Genomic DNA, 14515 nt, shown 5'->3' with positions numbered 1-14515 from the left:
CTGTTGAAGTCTCCAGATCGTGATTTAAAGACTTCAAGAATCCTCCAGCTTGCGACCCCTGCCCCATGCTGCAGAGGAAGGCGAAAAACCTCCAGGGCCTCTGCCAATCTACCCTGGAGGAAAATTCCTTCCCGACCCCAAATATGGCGATCAGTAGAACCCCGAGCATACAGGCAAGATTCTCCAGCCGGACCCTCATTTTACCAGCGATGGCACGTTATTGCCTAATTGACTAAAATCACGTTATCCCATCAAACCATTCCCTCCATAAATTTATCTAGCCTAATCTTGAAGCCAGAGAGGTCTTTCGCCCCCACCGTTTCCCTCGGAAGGCTGTTCCAGAATTTCACCCCTCTGACGGTTAGAAACCTTCGTCTAATTTCAAGCCTAAACTTCCCCACGGCCAGTTTATATCCATTCGTTCTCGTGTCCACATTAGTACTGAGCTGAAATAATTCCTCTCCCTCCCTGGTATTTATCCCTCTGATATATTTAAAGAGAGCAATCATATCTCCCCTCAGCCTTCTTTTGGTTAGGCTAAACAAACCGAGCTCCTCGAGTCTCCTTTCATACGAAAGGTTTTCCATTCCTCGGATCATCCTAGTGGCCCTTCTCTGTACCCGTTCCAGTTTGAGTTCATCACCACGAAAGAGCGGTGTCAGGCTATGGGAGGGAGCGGGAGCCAGGTTTCCTCGGTTCTGTTTCCAGATCAGCCACAGGCACGTAGCCTTAGACAGGTTACCTCCCAGGCCCTCAGTCTTCCCAATCTGTACAATGGGGTAGTGATATTGTCTTACATCGTTGGAGGGTGGGAGCCTTCATTAATCCTCAAACAGAAGATGCCAGCAAAAGGCTCTTAGTAGTATTGGCATTCTGCTGTTAAAGTTCCCGTGACTAAAGATTTGGCTCAAAGAGGGGAGGATGGGCAGCTTGAAAGTGAGGAAGAGAACAAGGGTTGAAATGCAAGCTCAGCATAACCAAGCAGGGGGATAACGCCAGGGCCTGCTGGACTGACTTGGGAAGAGTGCAATGGACACACTCAGGCTTGCACACTTGCAGAGGATGTGCTAGAATCACCTTTGGACACCAGTGCTTTCAGCCCCCTTCCTGTCACACTCACCTGTTCCAACCTCTCCCTCCACTTCGGCCTGCAGGGAGGGACTAGTGCTGGGAAGGTGACACATACAGATTGCCTCCCCAATCTCTGCTTGAGACCTTCCTGTCCCCCATCCATGCCCCCAGCAATGCCACCGTCCCGGGAGGCTCCCACTCACGGTGTGTGTGAAAATAGTGTTTCACTAGAGAACACGTTAACAATGATTTATGCCATGAATGGATGGTTCCCCACCTCTGTCTCCGCACCCCCTCTCAGAGCTCCGTCCCTGTCCTTACTGGGGCCAGGCACGGCAATGATGGGCCCTGGATAGCTAGAGAAGAAAGGAGCTGAAGGTGCACATGTTGTGTCATGTGGATCAGTTCCCGGTTAGGGGCTTCAGCTTTCAAAGAAAACGGCGTCTTATTTCTGCCAAGGAGACAATTGGCAGCCGGTTAATTTAATTATGGAGCCTGCTGAAAGGAGAGCGCATCTACCAGGTGCTGGGCCTTGTTAAGCCAATTGTCTACCTCTTGCTCCTTGCCTTCCCCTCCTGCCGTTGGCTGGAGATACTGCCGTTGTCTCAGGCATGGGTTACACTAGGAAATTATGTTGGTATAATTACATCGTCACTCTCTCAGGTGTGAAAAATCCTCGCCTCTGAGCGACGCAGTTAAACCGACCTCGCCCCCAGTGTAGACAGCGCTGGGTCAACAGGAGAATTTTCCTGTCAACCTAGCTCCGGCCCCACAGGGAGGTGGATTACCTCTGCCAAGGGGAGAACCCCTCCCTTGGTGTAGGTAGTGTCTTCACTGAGGTGCTACAGCAGCGCCGCGTTTGAAGTGGAGACAAGCCCTAAAGTTCTCATAAAGATAATGGTTGATCTGGTAGCCTTTGTCTTCAACAAAAGCATCAAAGTGCTTTGCTAGCAGCAGATAAACGCTGCGGAGGAATTTCAGCCAGCACTCGCAGAGGGGTTCAGTGCAGACCTTCCCATGTGGGTGCCTGGTGGGTCTGATCCCTCGGGATTTGTCTGTATCTAACGTAGACTGTGGTTCTTTGAGATGGATGAAGTGTCCCTTAGTTCCCTACTCATAGACATCTTTCACCCTCTGCTGAGAGTGCGAACTGTTGGAATAAAAACCTCCTTGTTTCCAGCAATGAGGGCCATCTTGGCTGATGTGATGATAGATTTGTCACAGATGTCGCCATGAGACATAACATTACTCATGGCACAGAGCCCCTCAACTTGTGGCCAGGTGGGCCCCTTAAAGGCATGTTAAATTGCCCTGGCATGACATGGTGGGTCAGCAAAATGGAACCGATACACCCACCGTGAGTGGGGCTCACGGGGCACATTGTGTGGCCACAAGGAAGGTGCTGGGTTCGGTTCCCCACAGTGCGAGTGGGCGCAGCAGCTCCTTGGACGCTGTTGGAGTTGGGTCTACTCCCCACAGGGCTGAATTTGCCCCAGTGACTTTCAGGATGAATTTTAAAATGATTCTGGGTCCTTCTTCCAAACCAGGCTCCTCATTGTTTTGCTCCTTGCCTTGCCAGTCCCTCCCCTGATCCAGCCCTTCGAGTTCCCACCGGCCTCCATCGGCCAGCTCCTCTACATCCCCTGCGTGGTCTCCTCGGGGGATATGCCCATCCGCATCACCTGGCGGAAGGATGGGCAGGTGATCATCTCTGGCTCGGGGGTCACTATTGAGAGCAAAGAGTTCATGAGCTCCCTGCAGATCTCCAGCGTCTCCCTCAAGCACAACGGCAACTACACGTGCATCGCCAGCAACGCCGCCGCCACCGTCAGCCGTGAGCGGCAGCTGATCGTGCGAGGTGAGAGCTTGGGGCTTGGCGTGGCTGTGCACGCTTGTAGTTCTGTCCTCTGAGCATCATCTGTTGTTAGGGCCTTGTTCCCGGGCGGGGCAGTTGCAAACCAAAGCAGCCTGTGCCCTCTTTGGGGGTGAGTGAGACGGAGGTAGAGGATGGCAGGAGGAGAGAGACATTCAGAGGCATAGATGGGAGAGAAAAGAGCGCTGCAGGTGGGGTTTGAAAGGAGGCAGCGGGACAGAGACAGCACCGGTGAGACTGCAGCGGTATGGGTAGGAGGCGTGTGCTGCTGAATCAGCGAGATGAGCCCGCGGAGAGCCATGGTGATCATGCTGTTCTTTCACTTTCCCCAGTGCCGCCTCGTTTCGTGGTCCAGCCCAACAACCAGGACGGCATCTATGGCAAAGCAGGGGTGTTGAACTGCTCTGTGGATGGGTATCCCCCTCCCAAGGTCATGTGGAAGCATGCAAAAGGTAGGTGTGAGCTATGGTCTCTCACGCGTGTGACGCCTGGCTGGGGGAAGGGCCCGTTCGCGGCTGCTGCTCTGCCTGGGCGAAGGGGACACTTGAGCAGTGAAAAGCCACATGGCGACAGCTGTGGCCTCTCCTCTCTGTGGGGGTTTCCTATCCCATGACAGCCCTTACAGGGGCTCTCCTCAAGACTAGTCACTATCCGGTAGTTGCCTTAGCAAGGGGGTGCTAGACAGCATGTGATATGGCTCAACTGGGATTATAGCTCACTAGGATCCCACCCGCACCGCTAGTGCAAGAGCCCATCGTGTGAAGGGGCCAACTTGTAAGCGTGCCACACATGGCTGTGCATGGAGCCTGCATATGTGTATTCCTCCTTGCACCAGCCTCTGAGCCCGTTCCAGAGGAGAGCTGAGGAGACTGACCAGGCATTTTAGAAAGGGAATAGCAAACCTTTTCTCCACTGGCCCCTATGGGCTGCAGCCCCTCCCTGCCACACGCACCCTGGCACAGCATGGTGCCGATAGCGCTAAGCCCTCGGGGCCCATCCGCAAGGGCTCATGGGAGAGAGCGCTGATGGTTTGTAAAATCCCAGCGCAGGTCAGCGTCTTGTAACCAGACTTTCCTCGCATCTCTGTCCTGGGGCTTTTCAGCCTGTCCGGCCTGGAAGTTCACTCTTCTACCGCAGCTGCTGCTGGCGCTTGGATGCCGTTCTGGGGGTGCCATTGTGAAGCTTGACACATTTCAATCTCTCCCTCTCCCCAGCAGGCATGGCTATTTCCCCCTTCTTCTGTGCTGTGGAGGGCGGTGAAGCCAGTCTGGTGCCACTTTTGCTGGTGGCCTACGTCTTTTATCCGCCCGCCATCGTGGACGGTGGTGCGAGCCGGGTTCTGAGCCTGCGCGCGGCAGGCAGCCGAGCGTGCAGACCCAGCCGGGAGCTCATGCTCTCTATGGGACTCTCCCAGCAATAGCAGCTGTCTTCTCTTGAATGCCTCTGGGTAGAGGGATGTCAGGGAAGGCTGAGGGGGACGCGTTAGAAATCTGGGGGGCATTTCAAAGCAACCGACAATACCAGTCTCAGGTGCCCCTAAACCTTCTCTGCCTTAGCTGTGTCCTCTGAGGATTGTTTCTTTGTGTCTCCTCCTAGGAAGCGGGAACCCCCAGCAGTACCATCCTGTGCCCCTCACGGGCCGCATTCAAATCCTTCCCAACAGCTCACTGCTCATTCGCCACGTGCTGGAGGAGGACATCGGCTATTACCTTTGCCAGGCCAGCAATGGCGTGGGGACGGACATCAGCAAGTCCATGTTCCTCACCGTCAAGAGTAAGTAACTCAGCCATTTCACAGCGCGGCCGAGGTGGGGAGAGCAGGGGCGAACCAGCCAGGGGGCAGAGGGGAGAAGTCCCCCCCTCAAATTGAATGCAGGGAGGAAAGATGAGGGGAAGCAGGGAACAGACGCAGTGTTTGACGTGCCCCCTAATCTTTGTGGCCTGCAACGTTTGGAGGGAGAGAGCAAATGTGGGGAAAGGACAGTAGCACAGTGGGGAAGAGAGGTGGTCAGTTACTTGAGGAGCCACATTGTGTGCTGGGCGTCAGGGTGCGGCCGGGATGCCAGGAAAGCCGGCGTTCCAGTGAGCTCAGGAAATTGGAATGCAGAGTCCCTAGAAACACCAGAGAGAGAAGAGAGACTCCAGGCATTGGAGACGTGTGTGTGGTAAAACCTAGGGAGCTGGGGAAACCGGCTCGAGGGTCTCCGTGGAATGCACAGACTACGTAACAGTGGAGGTGGTCCCTGCTGCTTCGCAGCAGGACGTTGCACGAACACGGGCCTTGGAGGTTGTCTGTCAGGTTATTTGATTTTCATAGAAAATTTTTCCCGTTGGAAATTTTGACAAAGAATGTCATCCAAATTTCAAATGTTGTTGATCAGCTCTCCCTAGGGGGACCTTCCCCCCACCAGCAGGGGCACCCAGAGAGCTGAATGGCTGGTACAGAGAGATCCTGGGGCCATTGTGGGAGTGATTATGCTGCAGAGTGTTTTTATTCATTGGGACAGTTGCCCTTGGTGAGGGGATCAGTGGGGTTCTACAGGGGTGAGTGGGGCCCTTTACAGGCTGCCAGGATTGCATCTCAACGTCTGGTTTTGGGGGTCAAATTTTCTTAGATTTCAGGGGGTGCCTTGTCTCCTGTCTGTACAGCACCTAGTGTGCTGGGGGGGTTGGCAAGCAGAGGGGAGTGAGAAATGCAGCGTCTAGGTGGGTTTATGTCCCCTGCGTCTCTGGGCCTGTGACTCTCCCCCACTGCCTCATGCCCCAGCTAGGTCTTAAATCGAATCCCCGGGGGCCGGGTGGAGGGTAAAGTTCCAAAACTCCTGGGCACTAAAGACGACACCTGGTCATTTTCAATCCTATGTGTTGCTACCTGGTGCAGGGGATCGCTGCGCGGCTCAGTCCATGTGTGCTGGCTGCGGGCCAAGCTCTCCTCGCTGGAGCGGTGTGTCTCCGCCAGCTCGGGGCAGTGTCATCTGATAGCTCCCTCCCTCCTTTTATATTTGGAGATTCTTTATCGCACGCAAAGTCCTTCCCGCCTCGGCAGACCAGCACTCGAATTCCTGGCAATCAATGCAGAGGGAGCTGAAAGAGGGATTGATTCCTATCCCCGGGGAGCTGCTTCCCTTACACTATCAAAAAACACTTTGTCCTTAATAAAACCAGGCAATCAATCTACATCATCCGAGGGGAAAGGAGGCAGGGAAATAGCTTTGCTAACTCCCTGCGCATGGGCCTGGCAGTGTTGTTAGACACCTTGTTCGCCCTGCACGCGGTATTGGATTCCTCGCTCGCTGCTGTCAGTGCAATAGATAATCTCCAGCTCCTTTTGGTTTAGTTTTGTTGTTGCAAGAGCTTAAATCTGAAAGAAGCAGAAGAATATCCCAACTGTGCCCATTACTGCAGTGGTTCACTCATGTCACTCGAGTTAAGATCGTGTCACGGCTCCGTTACAGATCGTCAGATGTTCAGGGCTTTATTACCAGGCTGTGAAACAATATCACTCAGGGCTGCAGCGAGCCTTTTGAGCTATTTATTCACCGAATTTCACAGGTTGGTACTTCCTGCCTTTAAAGAGCGTAGCGCTGCTGTGTGTGGCTAAACAGCTGTCCTGTTCCGTTCCAGTGCTGAGCCCTGCACGGCTTTGGTAAGCTAATGAGCACAAGTAAAGTGCTTTGAGATCCACGGGGAGAAAGGCAGTCTGGACAGGCTAGCCATTAATGGCCCACGCTTTCCCCTTAGTCCTTGCACGTACACAACTCTTCATGGAGTCAATCAGAGCTTTGCCTGAGTGAGGACTTCAGGATCTGTCCCTTCATGATTTTTATTATTTAAGATACATCTTCCCCCCAGCCAGTTGGTTATAAAGCCTCAATCCAGAAAATACATGTGAGTAAATCTATGCCTGTCTAATTTACTTCAATGGCACTACTCACATGAATAAAGTTACTCCTGTGCATAAGGGCTCATAGGATCAGACCCTTATGGTGGCATATTTGGGGACTGGCAGGGGTTGGACAGAGGTTTTAGACCCACTGACTGGTCCAGGCCCAGCCTGTCCCACGTCTTGAGGCTGTCTGCCAGCATGTTGAATCTGGCTGTGCTCAGGTTTGGTAGGAATTGGGGGATTATTTCCACTAGCTTTAAATGGTGCTTACCGCACCCAGGGTCTCCTATTTGTATTTGCATGCACAAATGTTTTCATTACAAAATACACATGATTGAGTCTGCCCTAGCCTGGGCCATGCGGCCGCCCCAACTCCAGCTGGGGCTGGCCTCCCTAGCTTGACATTCCTGAATCCCTGCACCCGGCGCTTATCAGTTCCCAGGCAGGACTCAGACATTCAAAATTGGTCGAAAAAATGAAATGAACAGACTGGCTCTGGTAGCCCCTTCACCAAGGTCTTTTCCTCCCTTCCCTCACATGTGTTAATTTCTCCTGTGGATTGATTAATTGAAAAGAGCAACTTCAAACAAAATACTTCAATAAAATGCAGGTACAAAGCGCAGGCGATTAATCCAGAGTGAATGTGCAGAACTATCCAGAGTCTGAACTGTCGCCTCGTCCCCACTACCTTGTGTAATTGCATCCCAGGACAGGTTGCTTGCTGACTTGAATAGCACATAACCTTATTATGCATGTGCTCTTACATTTCTCGGAGACCTCGGCAGGCTTTGAAAAGGCTCGACTGACTAGGTAGACAAAGCGCCACAGCCAATTAAACGTTATAAGGGTTCTTTGTTTTGTTTCATTTTTTTTTTATTTTGTTTAGCAAAATGTCAGGCCAATTAAAGTGAGATCAGTGCGAGCTTTCATTTAAAGGCAGGTCGCTGTGGATGGAGTCAAATGAAAGTTAATCAGAGTCCAAACAAAATGTGCTTGTGTGCGGAAGAGAGATGGGGACTGGCCTTTTAAAGCCACGTTGCTGAGAAGGGTCCAGAGGCTTCTTATATGTGGAGAAGGTTCTGTGTCTATGTGCTACGTGCCCAGATACTGCAGTGATGGGCACTGTGCAGATCCCCAGAATGGAGAGAGAGTGTTCCATGTAGGGATTTATGGGTGTGGCTTGGAGCCCTGCGAACTCACCAGCCCCATAAAGATTGAGCTGCTGCTTTTGTCAGTTGGCAAGTGAAGAAAATGGCTCTGGTTCTGTCCTCCTTGGAAGTTTAACCCCTTGGGTTGCCTTTTCTCAACCCTTCTTTCCTGCCTTTAACAAACACTGGGTGGAAGCTGTGAGAGCCTGCCAGTGGGCAGAAGGTAGTACCGGGCTGCGCGACGGCTCCCAGACTGCGGGACAGAACGTATGTGCGCTCACGAAGGAGTATTGTCTAGTGGTCCGGACTCTTGGGTGCTTGTCTCAGCTCAGCCGCTGGCTTGCTCTATGATCCTGGGCCAGTCTCTGTTTCCCCACCTGTTAGATGGGGATAATGCTACAGGCATCACAGAGATGGTTTGGCACAATTTATGGTTAGTAAAGTGCCTTGGGGTTTGTAGAAGCTTTTGTGTAAGCATCCCAAGTAATTGTTGTTAATGTTGGTATGGTTCTTCCCACAGAGACACTGGGGAGGGGAGGAGGGGGATGCTGTTCTGTTCAGAACATGAGAGTCGGTGAGTCTCTCTTGGGTCGATTGAGACATGAGAGGCTCTTAAAACTTGGGGTTTTCCCTCTGGAAATGCAAATTCAGTATTGATCTATTTTATTCCCTGTGCCCTTAACCCAGTCATTGAGCCTGCTCCGGATAGCACCTGTCCTGGGCCAGTGTAAGTTTGGCAAGAAAGTTTCACGTTTTAGGGGAAGTGTTTTTTGGTAGCAGGCTGAGTTTACCAAAGGGGGAAAGGCAGGTGTTAACCGTTGCTCAGGTGTTTGGAGTGTGAGAAGTAAGCCTGGGGGATGGTTCAGAGAGCAGAGTGCCAGGGAGGGGATCAAAGGAGCAGGAGCACAATTCTGCACCATGCTGGGTGTCGAGAGAGAGGGGGCCTGATCCTCATTGGGTGGAAATTCGGTGCATGTTGCTGTGATGGAGCGATGCCAGTTTGCATCCACTGAACATCCGGTCCGGTGTGTACGTGCTGCGCTTAAGAGATGGGGCATCTCCCCTGGGGGTGATTTGAGGCTGCCCCTGTACCCTTGTTTCTGTGTCTGCAGTGCAAAGGCCAGGTGCATTCTCTCCTTGCCAGCCCAGGAGTGATCTCTGATAGTCCTGTCTCTGCGGCAGCACGGCTGCTAGCCAGGTTAATGCAGCTCGTATCGGTAAGTTGAGGGGAGCGGAGGAGCAGGTTGAGAGAGCTGTGTCTGTCGTTCTGTATGGGCCATGCCTTGCAGCTCTCTCGCGGAGTGTGCTGCAGTGAAACTGTGAAGGCAGCTGTCCCATTACCTTCCTGAGGACCTTGCCGGCCCATCAGCTTGGAGGGCCTCCATTTTCGGATACAGATTTCTGCTTCAAGATGGCTGCTGCAGCAGAGCAAGTCACACACTGTGCTCTCTTGGGGAGATGCTGCATCTGTTCATTCGTGTTCCTGCTAATCTGAAATAAAAGGTGCAGAGACTTAAAGGGACACGCTTTATGTGTGCCGAAAACACGGCAGCAGAAGTAAAAACCAACAGCGCCGCGGGACAGCTCGGGTTGCTGTTTGCAAGACACATTTTGGAGAGGGGGTGCAGCCCTCGGTGGCTGTCAGACCCTGCCCTAGTCCCCCCTCCAGTGGCTTGAGCTCATTTTCAGGCAGTAGCTGCTTCCTCCGCCTTTGCCTACCTCTCCTCCCTCCCCCAACCCCGTTCGCTGTCAGCTGGTTTGACAATGACACGAGTACAATATTGAAGATTGCAGAGGGCCATCACCTTTCCTTTGGAGAGATGATCAAGTGTCTGGATAATAGGCCAGCAATCAGTATGTCTACAGCATTTACAGAGAAGTGGAAAAGCATCTGAAACAGCTTCCCTCTTCGACTGAGCCTGCGGAGCATGAGATCAGAAGTGCTTAAAAAGCCCACAGGGCAGGGGTCTCATTGGGCCTCCGTCTAACTGTCCGTGTTCCCCAATGTCTCTGACATGCCGCCGCAGAATGAGTGGGGGCAGGAGAGATGACAAGAGGGTGGGAACGGAAGTTTTGATACCATCGTGCTTCTTTTTGGACTATGGATTTTCAGACTTCGTAAGATAAAAGCATCATTTTATTGACTGCTTCATCAAAGCCTAGACTGTTAGCGCATAGGCCAGCCTCGCACTCGGGGGGAGCAGCACCCTCCTATCTGTGTAGCTCTTTAGGCCAGGGAGTGTCTGTACAGCCCCGGCACAATGGGGCCCACGCTTGGCTAGTCTCTAGGCTGTAAGTGTGTGATGATAACATAGTGAATTTATGTGCAGGGTTTTCTAAAGAGCATTTTTGCTCTGTGTGCGTTGGAGGCAAATGTAAGGTGATGCTGTCAAGTTTAAAATAACGATTCAAAACAAACAAAAAACCCCTTCCTTGTGTAAAATTCCAGGAGTTTTAAGAATCAGATTCGTGTTTTACCTGTAATGCTCTTTTCTAGGTTTCTGCACTCTGTCTTAGCTGGACAGCGAGCAGAAATCTGTCAGTTTTCTCCCTGGCCTTCGTGCAGTGCTTGAGGACAGATTACGATGTCCTGACTCTGAGTCGTCCTGCCCGCTGTGAGGAAGGCCGAAGGCGATGGGGCTACTTATGGAGGACAATACTACTCCGTGTGAGCAATGGTGTGGCAACTGCAGCTTGCAAACGCTGCGGGGGAAGTTAACTATCCAAACAGCTGCTTTCGTCTCTATTAACCAATTCCCAGCATGGGAATTTTGCCGTATGTTTTGTCCCTTTAAAGGTAGTGCTCAGGAGAGCGACCGTTAAAAGCTGTAGCTGGGCACAATTCTGACGTGAGCTGTGTCGATGCACTGCACTCCAGTTATTTGGGTGCCTGAGCCTCTCCTGGCCAGCGCGTGGCTGCCAGGCAACCAGTCTGTCCCAGGCGGTGTAGTGGTTCACAGACCTTCCGTCGGGCCTAGGCCGAGGCCATGTAGTGAGCTAGGGCAGGATTGAAAGTGTGCAGCAAAAGGGAGACTCACCCTTTATACAGTCACTTAGAAACCCCTTCTCGCTGGGGCCGGGGGGCACAGTGGAAGCTCTAGGTGTGGATCTTGCTGGGAGCGGAGCTCCTCGTTCGAGACGCTGAGCACCCTCAGCTCCCTTTGAAAGTCTCCGGGTGCTGGAGGGCGCTCAGCACCTGGCCTGGCCGAGGCCCTAAGCGGGAGTTGGGAGCCGGCGTGCACATGCGTGTGCCCCCGCTCTGGCACATGCGTGCTCCCTGCCAGCAGGCCCAGCAGAGGCACCACGCTGGGATGTATTTGGAGGTTCGCTGTCAGTACTCCAAGAGCATAACTGATTGCTTCCATGCAATTTGAATTAATCTCATGCTTCAGGTGAAACTCAGCTAATCAGTGTAGACAAGGAGCTGAAATGGGTGCAATCAAATTAACATCACAGAGCCAGCTCTTAAAAAAAGCATCATTCTTTGTTGTGGTTTGCATTCGATTGTCACTCCAGCGTGGCGCTGCTTTCCTTACCCCCGGCCCGGGCTCAGGGTGGCAGAACGCACAGCGCATTGACAATTCCCTTTGTAGCAATCTTATCTCTGCCCACCAAATGGGATCAGCCTCTTGTCTGTGTCTTGTTAACAAGAAACAGGGATACACAAGGGAAAAACAAGAAAAGGAAATGCTGTTTGGGGAGGAGGGGGCTGTTCTGGCTTGTGGTTTGGAGGGAGGAGATGAGGACATGGGGAGGGGGGGATTTTAGTAACGGACAGAAAAATGGTTCCCAAAGGAAACCTTAAAAAAACAACCACCCTACAAGGCATGTTCCAGCATATCAGCTGAACTCCTGACCCTGCCGTGGGCCGTGCTAGGAAGCCAACGGGGTCAGAAACAGGGCACAGACTTGGGGGCTGATTGTTCAATGGTGCTGAGCACTCGCAGCTCTGACAAATGGAGACATAAAGGTAGAAACTCTTCTGTGCCGGCACCTCCCCCACAAGGAAGAGCTCTTTCCTGGCATGACGCTTTGGTAGCGCCTTGAGTACTGCAGCATTGTATATCGGGCCGCAGATCTTCCTACTGGGGCAGGGCCACCCTGCTAGATCCCTGGCTTGTCCATCTGTCTGTCCAGCCTACCGTTTGTATCAAGGGACGGCATCTGACTCCCACGTGGGCGGTTAGTTTTGGATGCTGTCCTCCTGCTCACCTGTCTCCGGCCCCTCTGTGGCTGCTGCCGGGCTGGCTGTTGGCAGGGTGAGTCTGGGGCTTTGCTGGGAAAGCTGGAGAGGATTTGAGACCTTTGTGCAGACACCTCTCGATGCCCTGACACGACTACAGGGCAGTACGTCACCGGAAAGTCATAAGGGGCCAGGGGTCCTCAGCTGGCTCGGCTGGCTGCTGGGTTACACTCAGCCCACCCCAGCGGTGCGGGGCCGTGCCGGCCTCACCGTGCCTATGGCCTTTCTGTGCTTTCCCTACTCTCTGTCACGCCTCAATCCTTCACCAACTGCCCTGCGCACAAGCTGAAATACAACCTGGTGCAAGCAGCCCAGAATCCACAATGGGGGCTCATGTAACGATGGGGCCAGAGCCACAACATGCAGGTCTGGGGTGGGGCTGGAGCTGGATGTGTCTGCACTGCAGTCAGACACTCGCAGCTGGCCCCATGCCGCTGACTCGGGCGGGCTGTTGCAGCGCCGTGTAGACGTGAGCTCTGGGACCCTCCCACTTCATAGGGTCCTTGCACTGGGCTCTAGGCTGAGCCCGAACGTCTCCAGCAGCCCAAGCTCCGTGAGGCCAGTCAGCGGGCATGGGCAGCCGTGGGTGTCTGATTGCGGTGCAGATGTACCGCAGACAAGGGGGAGTTCTCTTCCTGTCTCCAGTCGAACGCATGAGAAGTGCTGATTTTGCTTTGAGCCTGTGGGTTCCTTAGAGCCTGCGATCTGGGAGCGGAGCGAACCCCGGGCCGCTCCGACCAGATGGGGGCAGCACTGCACAACCTGGGCTGGGCAGCACACCGCTCTGAAGGAGAGAGCTGGTGCGGTAGGAAACATCTGCCCACGGAGTCTGCGTGGCGCCTCAGGAAAAGAGCCTTGCAGGTGAATCAGGCCAGTGGAGTGGATTCTCGGGCCTCTCTCCTCACCGTCTTTGCAGCTCCTCTCCCCCCAGGGACCTCAGCGCAGCCCATGCCGCGGTGGACGCTCAGCTGGAATCTCAGCCGCTTGTCAAAACCATGTAGGCAGAGAAAGAGGAAATTATTAACAGAGAGAGACCAGGGCAAGGGACCTTGCACGAGAAGGGTTATTAACGTTCCACCCGCAGAGGGGAAGGGGTGCTGCTTGTCTGAACTTTTCCTTCTGAGACTGGTAGAGTCGTGCTGTAAAGAACAACCCTGCGCAGCCTGAGCCCAGGCACTGATGCCCCATGCCCCCAGTTCGTGTTGCAAGGGGAGGTTAGGGAAGCCACGGCAGGGTGGGAGATCTGAATGATGCTTCGTGCTCCCCTGGTTCCCCCAGAGTGTGGCCTTGCCATCAGAGCCAGGAGCTGGCAGTCAGGACTCCTGGGTTCCAGTCCCAGCCATGCCTCATCATGTGACCTTGGGCACCACATCACCTCTGTACCGCCGTGTCCCCAGCTGCATGCTGGGTCCCTGTAGGACCCGTAACCAGGGAAAAGTGACTGACTTGCTGTGAGATTCTTGGCTGGAAGCGCCTATAGACACATGGAATATGATTAGTCAGCATGTCGTCCCTTAACACTGGAAATGTGAGTCCAGCCTGGAGCTGTTCCCCTGGGCACACCCGTCCCACACGCCCCTACCGCCGCCGCGCATGCCCAGGGCACTGTCCTCTAGGCCGTAACGAGCCCCCATGTGTCCAGTGACGAGCCTCCGTGCCGCGGTATCCAGCTTCCATAAGGAGGTGGATGCTTCCAGGGTTTCCTCCATCAGGAGCTTCCCAGCCATCCCCAGCGAGGGCTGAGAGGCAGTAACAGCCACAAGCCGTGTCAGAACCCTTCTTCCCCTTCCCCGGCTGCGCCCCTGCCAGGGGAATTCCTGAAACCGCGGTGCAGCAAACCTTGCACAGATGCGATGATTTAATTAGCTTGAGTGGCAGCGTTTGGTCCTGCTCCAGTGTCTGACATAAGCCAGTTTCCCACCTGGCTCCAGCTCAGTGAGCATCCAGAACAGGTGCCCTGCAGGGTTTGAACTTGGAATGAAATAAGGGAAATTCTAGGGTATGTGGTGGGGGAGGAGGTGTCACTTTTATTGTATCACCAATTCTCGCATCTTTATCACGAGTCCTGCAGTAGTCAGTGTTTTCCTAAAGCCCCAGCTCCTGGAGTCCTGTGATGAGAGGAGAATTTCCACTTTCCTTTAAAATAAAAAGTCAATTTCTAGCCTTCCTCGTTGTAGCAAATAGCCTGAAAATGTGACCCAAATGCATCCTAGAGACTCAGACACCAGAAGGCAAAGAAACCCCACCATTTATTATATTTTTAATCTCACTATTTTTAAGCCAGTCTCATGCTAT

At 53.3% G+C, this 14515-nt stretch overlaps 1 protein-coding gene across 1 annotated transcript in view; it reads left to right on the top strand.

Annotated features, from left to right (window-relative positions):
* DSCAML1 (DS cell adhesion molecule like 1) overlaps window positions 1–14515 on the top strand; it is a 302769-nt gene that overhangs the window by 183969 nt on the left and 104285 nt on the right. Inside the window, exons 9-11 of the mRNA XM_029912905.1 lie at window positions 2651–2929; window positions 3277–3396; window positions 4541–4717. Coding sequence (XP_029768765.1) covers window positions 2651–2929; window positions 3277–3396; window positions 4541–4717 — 576 coding nt within the window. The remainder of the gene's footprint in view (window positions 1–2650; window positions 2930–3276; window positions 3397–4540; window positions 4718–14515) is intronic.

The sequence above is a fragment of the Terrapene carolina genome, unplaced genomic scaffold (assembly GCF_002925995.2).
Source record: "Terrapene carolina triunguis isolate 2854851 unplaced genomic scaffold, T_m_triunguis-2.0 Scaffold374, whole genome shotgun sequence".
NCBI lineage: Eukaryota > Metazoa > Chordata > Testudines > Emydidae > Terrapene > Terrapene triunguis.
Note: the sequence above shows the minus strand (reverse complement) of the source record. Positions and strands in the feature narration are given on the sequence as shown.